Here is a 10,289-nt window from a genome sequence, read left to right on the forward strand (position 1 = left end):
AGTATAAATTGTCGTACAAGGAACAGCTGCACTCTGAGAATCAGAGACCTGAGAGAGAGCGACTCAGCTGAGTACAAGTTCAGAATCACAACAAACCAACCAGGTGGGAAATATAAAGGTGAACCTGGAGTCACTTTGTCTGTCACAGGTAACGTTTTCACTGGAATATTATCAATTTGGTTCCAATCATTAACGACTGAGAATCTGTGTGTGTTGCTTGATTGTACTTTCTAGTTTTAGTTAATGTCTGTTCTTGCGTCACATGTCCAGACCTCCAGGTGCTGGTGGAAAGATCATCAACCCAGACAGAGCTGAAGTGTCACAGCAGTTGTAAAGTAGTTGGTCGTCCTTCATATGTCTGGTACAAGAACGGACTGAAAATGAAGGAGGAAACATTTTCCCTTAGAGTCTCTGTTAATGATGACAACAGCTATTCCTGTGCTCTTAAAGGACATGAGGATCACCCCTCCCCTCCAGTGTGTGAGTTTACTCCACAGTGTCACTAATACAATGTGAAACTTAAACCTTCCACTACACAGTTTATGTCTAATATTTGAGCAACCTTTGTATAAACTATTGACTAATTAATATTCACTTCCACTTTATAAAGTCGTCCTTGATTTAAAGTTAAAATGAGAATAAAACACATTTTCATATTTGATGTTAACGTCTCCTCATATTCCTCCTCCAGATGCTCCAAAGCTTCTCTCTGTGTCAGTGAGTCCCTCTGGTGAGATAGTGGAGGGCAGTTCAGTGAATCTGACCTGTAGCAGTGATGCTAACCCAGCAGCTAATTACACCTGGTACAAGGAGAATGAAGACTCACCAAAAGCTTCAGGACAGATCTTCACCATCACTGACCTCAGACCTGAACACAGTGGGAATTATTACTGTGAGCCCCACACGACCTCTGTAGTCTGAGTCTGTTCTCAGATCCACAGCACCATTAATCCATTTAGTAAACCAGAATGTTTCCTCAACTGTAGTATCATGACCATTTATTATGGATGGGTAACTGTAGCTGCAGCTTATTTTCACTGTTGATCCTTTAAAGGCACAGATGTGAGTGTGAGTGTAAGTCACTCCCCAGCGACTCTGACCCTGTATCACTGTAACACAGAGCACAGCAGAAACCACAATCAGATTCAAAACAACAGAGAGAAACTTTATGGAGGTTCTTCAACATGGAAACCTGCTACATGACTAAAATACATTTGTAAAACTACTTGGCTCCAACACTTCTCACTGTGAGTTTAAGACAAAGATGTCTGTCATGTTGTTATATATTGTTATATATATGTTACTGAGGTAAAGTCATGTTTTTCTCCTATGGTCTCTTCCTTTTTATTCACTTTTAAACTCATGATGTTAATTTTGTTCCTTAACTCAAACATGGAGAAGTCCTAACAGAAAACCATTGGACCTGTGAATCTTAATACAGCTTCTTATCCTACTTATCTGACAGAACACAGTGTGTCACCTATAATAAAACTATATCGACATACTCTGCTGTGAATTAAGGAGTGCTACAGGGCTCTGTCTCTGACTTTCTCTCTTTATATTTCACCTCTTGGTTAAATCATTATTTTGTCTATTAAGGCTGACGATACCTCACAGATTATGAATTTAGAGGTCTGTTTGTCTGCTGGGAAAATCTGGATGTCTGAAAATTTTCTTCTCCTAAATTCTGATAAAACTGAGAGGCTGGTCGTTGGTCCGACCCGACATTGGCACCAGTTTGAACATTTCAAATCTACACTTTCCTTCAATCAGCACATTAAACCAAGACCTTCTTTTTTAACCTACGTAACTTAGCTAGGACTCTGTCTTCTCTGTCCATGACTGATGCTGAAATCTTAATTCATGTCTTTGTTTCATCAAGACTTGATTATTGTAACGTTTTGTATTCTGGCCTGCCACGTGCTCATATTAAAAGTTTTAGAATGGTTCAGATTGCTGCAGCTAGAATTTTAATAAATCCAGAAAATTTCCCTTCATTGGTTCCCTGTCAGTATCAGATCAGACTTTAAGGTGCTTTTAATGACATATTAGGTTCTAAATGGACTTGGTCCTTCACACCTCTCTGATCTCCTTCAACCTCATACTCCATCTCATGCTCCCTGTTCCCAGAATTTAGGGCTCCAGTCTGTTCCCACAGTTAAAAACACGTCTGGACAGGTCTAGACCTGCTCTATTTGAAAAGTGCTTTGAGATAACTTGTTGTATCATTGTATTTAAAATACAACAAAATTAGGAGTGCTACTCCTGATTGCTGCATGTCAGTTACAATGGCAAGTACATATGTATTCAGACGTGATTGCATCATGTGATATTAGATAAGGAAAGGCAAGTCACTGTGACAAGTAACAAAATTAACTGACAACATTTGGTTCCTCATTTTGAGCCTTGGTAGATGTTATCTTGATCTCTTAAACAGAATGTAAAGACATTTGTAGATTAACTCTTCAGTTACTGAATCCTTCAGATGAACCACTTACAGCTCCATTTATACAGTTAATTCAAACAGCACAACTCTTACTGTGCAATAACACTCACCACTAAAATGTTGAGGTCAAAGATACTGAGAGATGCTGCATGTGTGAAAACACTGAACAGATCTAAGGACTTTGGTTTAACAGCACAATAAAAAAACAGAGCTAAACAAGTGATGATAGAGAAAAATCACATTAGAAAAACAACATTAACTGCGCATTTATTTATTCATCCTGTTTTAGCTTGTTCTCAGTAAGTTTACTGAACGTCCTAAAGAGTAAATGTAGATGTACAGTACCTGGTACAGTGAGGAGGAGGACGACAAATCCACTTGATGCTGCTGTTAAACTCATAGCTGCTCCTCTCATCTCTCTGTGTGACTCCAGAGACAATCAAACAATCAGCTGGTGAACAATGAAAAATGAAATAAATGAAAGAAATATCAATATCATCAAAAACACGTATTAGATAAGAAAAAAGTGATGTTCCTCCGTGCGTAGTGCAGAAAGCAGAAGACAGAAGTCAAGCTGTTAAAAGAAGATTGATTCCTTCCTCTTTACATTCTTAATATTCATGAAGTCAGTACAAGTCTGACCTCCAATCGTTTCGTCATCTTACAAATGACTGCGGAAGTCCTGAGAGGCAAATGACTTAGGAACATCTGTGAAAACAGGTGACAGAACAAATTTGAGGTTTTTGACAGTTCAACTATTGATACTTACAACTGACAATTGGTCAAACCTTTTCATGTCAAGGATCCTCAAATTGATATGAACCAAACCATGGACCACATTTGATCATTTTCTCTCACTAACAAGTGGAAAAACAGCTGATATCAGTATAACCAAAACTAATGGAAGATTAGCGCATATTAAAACATTTTTAGCTAATGGTTCAACTTTCAACTCAAGGACTAATTAAGATTAACCATTGCACTATAATATCATTATTCAATAATCAAATTCTGTATCATACATATGAATAATAATGTATTAATTTGAATATGAAAATAAAAATGTGTCGAAGAGCTTATTCTGTTGTGTACAGCTATTAATAAAATATATAATTATCTTATTCCCATAGAAAATGTCCAAATGTCCCACACAGAAGGATTTTTTTTATCTTAAAACATTTTACTCAGAATGGGTGAAGTGTCCGTGTTACCATGACTACGTTACAGTAAAATAACGTTAGCTATACAGACAACTTAACCCAGGGCGTAGCTATTGTTTAGCAACGAACAATACGTTTTTAAGTCACTAGCTAGCGGGAAACGACTACCGTCACTACATTTAACAGTTGAACCATTGCTAAATAAGACAATTGATTGTCAAACCTTTTCATGTCGAGGAAATTAATATGCAACATGCCGAGCTTCCCCAGTTGATGTTTTTCACTCACTAGCTGCTACTAGCTAGTAGGCTAACGGCTAACTTCAGTGTAGCAAACACTAAGGGCAGATCCTACACATTTGTCCATTTCACAATTCCATATTTTTACAGACTCAAGTTTTTCTAGACTTCTCCGTAGATTTTTCAGACCATATTTGACATCTGATTACGGATCGCTAGATGTTTAATATACAAATAAATGACTCTAATATCCAACCGTTAACTGTTGTACTCTGAACTCTGAGCGTCACCTTCGGTTCAAAATGGCGGCCTCCGACCTCCAGGGGGCCTCCAAACTCCCACCAACTGTGGCGTCAGTATTTAAAAAAAATAAAATAAATACATAATAATAATAACCAAATCACATAAATAGATTTATTATGTGTGTTGAAATACAAACCAATGAGGGCAGAATTGCCTCATTTCCAAATGAAAATATTATGATCGGTTTGCAGGTTTTGATAATAACGAGTGAGGTCAGAGGTCAGAGGTCAGACGGTGACCGTGGGAATTGAGCGGCAAGGCCGGCTCGTCCTGAACTCCAGCATTTTTTACCCAGAGGCCTCTGTGTTCTTGGTCCAGGCCTGGACGTATCAGACCCAAGACTGTGTCGTTCAAGTGAATATCATGCCATGAAAAGTGATGATACTTTGCACTCCATCAACTAACACAACACAAATGTTGACTGTATTTTAATCATATTTTATCCTTACAATAATCATACATTATCCAGTGTAACACACTGTTTTATTTATGTGGCAATATGACAAGCAGAGTTTTCTTCCCATGCTTTAACTGAAGTAAAGTTTCAGACATATTTTTGCAGCAAACATACATGGTTTGGTAAAAGCAGGAGTCAGTGAGAAAATATGAATTTTCTTTATAATTTGGTTCAAACTAGTGATGGCGAAGTGAACCTTACCGAACCAGCGAAGCTTTCAACACAGTTGTATTGAAACACGGTTCATTACTCAGAGCTTTTTAAATCAGATCTCCATGGGGACATCTGTTAGTCAATGTGAGGAAAAGCGCTGTGATGCAAAAACATTCCTCAACCAAATAACACATGAATCTCCTTGAAGCAAAAATGATTGAATTGATAGATGAATTCATGAATGAATGAATAAATAAATAAATTGATACATAAATAGATAAACCTCCACTGCATACTCTAAATAACAGAACAACAACAATAAAGATTTAATTTGGCATTGTGGATTAGTAAACAAGTAAAACTCATGAATTGGGGCAGTAAAATGAAAGGGAGAGAGAAAAGGAACAACATGTATCATAGACCTCAAGTTGGATTCAGACCCAGGACACTGCCATAAGGCTCTTGACTGCAAGGCACACACCCTATCAGGTGAGCCACCAGAAATCGCAGCAGGTTTCATGACAGATCTCCTGACTCTAACTCTCTTGACACACCACAATGTAGCAATTCACAATCCACTTCAACAACCCACGAAGGGTCGACGTGTTTCGTGCATTTTTAAACCTCTGGATCAGATTTCGAAGCAGTCACGTGTGTGTGTGTGTGTGTGTGTGTGTGTGTGTGTGTGTGTGTGTGTGTGGGTGTGTGTGTGTGTGTGTGTGTGTGTGTGTGTGTGTGTGTGTGTGTGTGTGTGTGTGAAACGAAGCTTCACACGTCATTGGTCACGTGATTTCGACAGAACAAATCAAACCTCGACACAAAGCTTCACTGGAAATAGATTCCTATTTTTTGACACACGCCTCGGAGCTTACTTCAACAGGTACTGAGAGTTTCTGGAAACAGTTCTCACACTTAACAAAAAGCTTTCTATTGTAATTCCTACTGGCCACCAGCAGAGGTCGATAATATTCACAGGTTGATTAATGTTCCTTTGTTTAGAAAATTAAAAGTGTTTAGATGGAGTAAATTCTGATGAGAATATTGTTCTTTTACTGAAGTAAATGATCAGAGTTCTTCTTCCACCACTGCCTGTATGTGATATTGAGTGACATGAATAAACTTGACAAAACATCTCACTGGAAATGTAACAAATGTAAATAAAAGAAATTAAGCAATAAATTCATGTTTCTAGCCTGAAGGGTCTGTACATCCACATTACTAATACTAAAGCTTGTTTCTAACTGCTGGTATCCAGCCATGCAGTTGAGATCACTGAGACTTTCACCACCATGTCAATGTAATGGAGTTGAATGAAATTTCAACTGTGGTGATGTAAAATATCACCCAGCACCAAGAAGGCAGCCATGAAGAAAGTAGAATAAAGCAAGTAATAAAACACTTTTCAGATGAGCTTTAACAGGACAAGTACAGTCTGACATTCATATTTCCTTTTGCACTGGAAAACTTGAACTCTTCTTTCTCACCTGTGCTCTGGTGTCAGGTCTCTCTCCACACTTACACTGCTGTGTGAAGGAGTTATCTCTTCTAGACAGGAGGAAAAGCAATCGAGTGAATTAACTAATACATTTAGAAGCATTAGTGAACATAATCATGGTGACACAGAATTACTCACCTGATCCACAGGAAGACAGCGAGGAGGATGAGAGCCAGGAGAACAGCAGTGATTGATCCAGCAGCTGCTGATTTCCATGCACCTGGATAATCAGAAGGAAATACTGACGACTGAGGAGGGAATTACAGGATGTTTGAGTAAACATGAGCTTAATACACAGCTCCAAAATCTCCAAGAGGTGTTGAGGTCAGGGTTAGTTGTGTGTGTGCCACCGTCTGTAATAGTACAAAATAATGCAAAATAAAAGCTGCAGTAAACAGGTGTGTGTAGATGAATGTGCAATAACAATAATAATAATAATAACTTGCATTTTTATAGTAACTTTCAAGGTACCCAAAGCTGCTTTACAGGGAAAGAAACACAAAATAAAGAAAGAACAAATAAATGAAAACAAGACGAGACAGAAGAGGGATGGCAGAGATTGGAGGAGATTCTAAGAGATGAGGCAGCTAGAGGCCATAGGCCTTGGTGAACAGGTGGGATTTCAGCAGTTTTTTGAAAATGTCCAGAGATGAGTCTGTGTGGATCTCTTCCAGGAGAGAGTTCCAGAGGGTGGGGGCTGCCACACTGAATGCTCTATCACCGAAAGATTGCAGGCTGGTGTAGGGGCAGACAGGTAATGGGGTGTGAGATCATGGAGGGATTTGAAGGTGAGGGAGAAGATTTTGTATTGGATGCAGGCTTTGACCGGAAGCCAGTGAAGTTGGTTGAGGGTGGGGGTAATGTGCTGCCAGGGCTTGGTGCGGATGAGAACCCCGGCAGCTGAGTTCTGGACATACTGGAGCATGTAAAGGGTTTTGCAGGGAACCCCGAACAGGACTCCATTGCAGTAATCCAGACGGGCGGTGATGAAGGCAGACAGAGTCAGAGAGCGAGGGCCGGAGTCGAGAGATGTTTTTGAGGTGGAAGAAAGCAGTATTGGTGATGGACTTGACATGTGCCTGGAATGAGAGAGTTGAGTCCAAGATGACACCCAGGTTGCAGACTTCCGGGGATGGGGAGATGGAGCAGCCGTCGATGTCCAGAAGTAGGTGTAGATCTCCAACCAATCCGGAGCAGGGCCTTGGGAGCCACAACCATGAGCTCTGTTTAACTGCTGTTGAGTTTGAGTAGGTTAGATGACATCCAGATTTTGATTTCATGCAGGCAGTTGACAAGTGACTGTGGGGGGAGCCGGGTGGGTTTAATGCAGAGATAAAGCTGTGTGTCGTCAATGAATGGAAGCTGAGACCGTGGTAGCGGATGATCTGACCAATGGGGAGCATGTAGATGGTGAAGCCAAGGGGTCCAAGCACAAAGCCTTGGGGTACACCGTGGTTGACTGGGGCAGGGGCTGAGCTAGAGCCTCCAATGGTGACAAGCTGTTTTCAGTTGATGAGGTAAGACTGAAACCAGGAGAGTGCTGAACCGATGAGGCCAAAGTAGTCTGATAAGCGGGTGATGAGGATGGTGTGGGAGACTGTGTCAAAGGCTCCTGAGAGGTCCGGGAGGATGAGGATGCTGATGTGGCCAAAGTCAGCAGCAATGAGAGGGTTGTTAGTAATTTTGATGAGAGCGGTCTCTGTGCTGTGTGTATAAATCACCTGCTACAACAGTCAGATTTAAGGTGGAGTTACGACGTAACTTGTGGTTTATGCAAAGGTAAACACAGTGCAAGAGAGACGATTCAAAGAGACAGAAGAAAAAGACATTTTTTATTTCATCCTCTGTGTTGGAGAGAGTTCAGTGTCTCAAAAAGATGCAAAACAGTCTCCTTCAAAACACAAAGACAGACGCAAGAAAAGTTAACATTAAAGAAAGATTTAAAATGGAATAAAATAGTACATTCAATGATAAATAATAATAAATCATTTTCATATCAATATATTAAAATGTATGTAGAGGAGAGCATACAAGAACAACACAGATTATTGTAATGAGCAGGTAAGGCAATAGAAACAATTCAAAAATGAGAATAAAAATAGATTCATCACTCACAATAAAGCAGCTTTGATAATAAAAACTGGTTAAAGAAAACTCAGGGAAGAAGAAGAACCTGGTGGAGATATTGTATACACAGACAGAAGAGGAAGTGAGGACAGTGGAACTGGTGTAATATCAACAAAATATAACTCTTTACTTACATCTACTGGCAGCATTTGGAAACTACAACACGATGAGAAGAAAAAAATTCCCTCCAAAAGGTGAAGCAACAAAATAATGAGTTACAATTTAAAGGTATAAGGAAGAAATGTGAAGGACCTCAGGTGTGATTTGTTGCCATGGAGAAATATTCCAGCTCACAGGATATGAGTCACCAAACCTCCAAACCACAGCGCAACAACAGAAAACATTTGTCAAGCCTGAACTGGCAACACTGGAGCTTCATCAGTAGAGGGCAGTAAAACGTCAGAGGATCAGGGCCGTGAAAAAGCATTTCACCATCCACTGTTTGGTCAAATTTGAATTTACTTTTGGTACTTTATTTTTACATTTTATTATTGAAACTATTGTTTGTTTGTTTTTTTACACAGATTAAGTTCAGGACATGTCATTGGTTTATACTGCTGAATTAAATCTTAGAAATATTGCACTGGCAAATTCTTAAAATTATAATTAAGAGTGTTGCCCAAGCGATCAATGATGGGCTTTTATTCTGAAAGGACTTCAAATTTAGTGACTACAATCCATTATGATTTAATGAGAGACCCTGGAGACTGACAGCTCAAATATAAGATAAGGTCCTCTTCAATATAAACTGTGTCGTTGCATCTTCATATCAGTAACATCCTGAATACTAATAAACTACTGCACTGTGGCACATTTCATCCACATAGAGACAAAACTGAGGAAAATCAATCAGAACAAAGGAACAGATTTAAACTTTATCTGTCTTCATAGCTGCTAAATAAAATAATAAGTAGAAAATTAACAGAAAAATCTTTAAAGCTGAAATCAATGTTCTACTTCCTGTTTCCACCAGGTGAGTCCCACCTTGCCTTCAACATCATCTTAAAAAGATCACATGAAACCTGTGTAAAGTTACAGTTGTAATTATAAATCTGGAGTCTGTGTGTTATTTATCTATTTCTTTCATTAAGTGTGAGAGGCTCTAACCTGACTGTAACTTCACACCAGGTCTTCCTGCTCCTCTGTGTCTTGTGTCTGTGCTGCAGTGGTGCTGTTCTCATAACCAGGACAAGAGTCTACCTGATGGAGAGAGGTGACAAAATGACACTCACTGGACCTCATTCATCACACCTGCATACAATTACATTTTATTCTAATGTTTTTAATCCTGTTTAAAACTGAATTATGTGATGAAATGTGATGTGGTCAAATACTTTACTGGTTCATAATGAGAAAGTTGTATTTTAAATATAAATTCACTTCACACAGGCAGAGTTTTCTTCCTATGCTTTAACTGAAGTAAAGTTTCAGACATACACACTCTTTGTAATTTGGTTCAAACAACCTTTTAAAAAACAAAAGAGCAACCAAACAAGTCTTCACAAACCCTACATAAACCACTGTTGTTTATATGTTTGTACTTTTTCTGTTTCTCTTGATGCTGTAAAATCCAAGTATAAATAACAGCACAGATTCATGGTGTGTTTTTGTTGTTGTTGACTGTGCTGTACAGTGCACATGAATCATTTCCATCTTCTTGACGTCTTGTTTTAAATAAAACAACAGACCAATTTAAATGTATCCCTCTTTGTTCAGAGCTCTTCAAATATTAAACCAAAAATTAAATAATTAAATAAATGAAATTAAATTGTCCACCCTTCAGTCCTTTTGTTAATACCTGGGTAGTATCACATTCGGTTCCATACAATTTTATAGTCCTTCTTTATGTCCTCCTTGGATGCGAATAGTTTATTTTCCTTGGAAATTTAGTTCAGTTCAGTTCAGTTCA

The 10,289-nt window shown here is 38.8% G+C and overlaps 1 protein-coding gene and 1 long non-coding RNA gene across 2 annotated transcripts in view; one reads left to right on the forward strand and one right to left on the reverse strand.

Annotated features, from left to right (window-relative positions):
- The first annotated feature begins 11 nt into the window (after positions 1-11).
- LOC111235848 (B-cell receptor CD22-like) overlaps positions 12-10,289 on the forward strand; it is a 27,664-nt gene continuing 17,386 nt past the window's right edge. Inside the window, exons 1-3 of the mRNA XM_022764420.1 lie at positions 12-148; positions 271-480; positions 692-851. Of these exons, the coding sequence (XP_022620141.1) occupies positions 381-480; positions 692-851 (260 nt within the window). The 5' untranslated portion in view covers positions 12-148; positions 271-380. The remainder of the gene's footprint in view (positions 149-270; positions 481-691; positions 852-10,289) is intronic.
- Positions 6,231-8,012, reverse strand: LOC111235854. Its single transcript, XR_002665703.1, has 3 exons — positions 7,975-8,012; positions 6,392-6,473; positions 6,231-6,303 (listed from the first exon to the last, which is right to left on the reverse strand). It is a non-coding gene; the product is annotated as an uncharacterized LOC111235854 (long non-coding RNA).

The sequence above is a fragment of the Seriola dumerili genome, unplaced genomic scaffold (assembly GCF_002260705.1).
Source record: "Seriola dumerili isolate Sdu_G_001 unplaced genomic scaffold, Sdu_1.0 BDQW01000538.1, whole genome shotgun sequence".
Classification (NCBI taxonomy): Eukaryota; Metazoa; Chordata; class Actinopteri; order Carangiformes; family Carangidae; genus Seriola; species Seriola dumerili.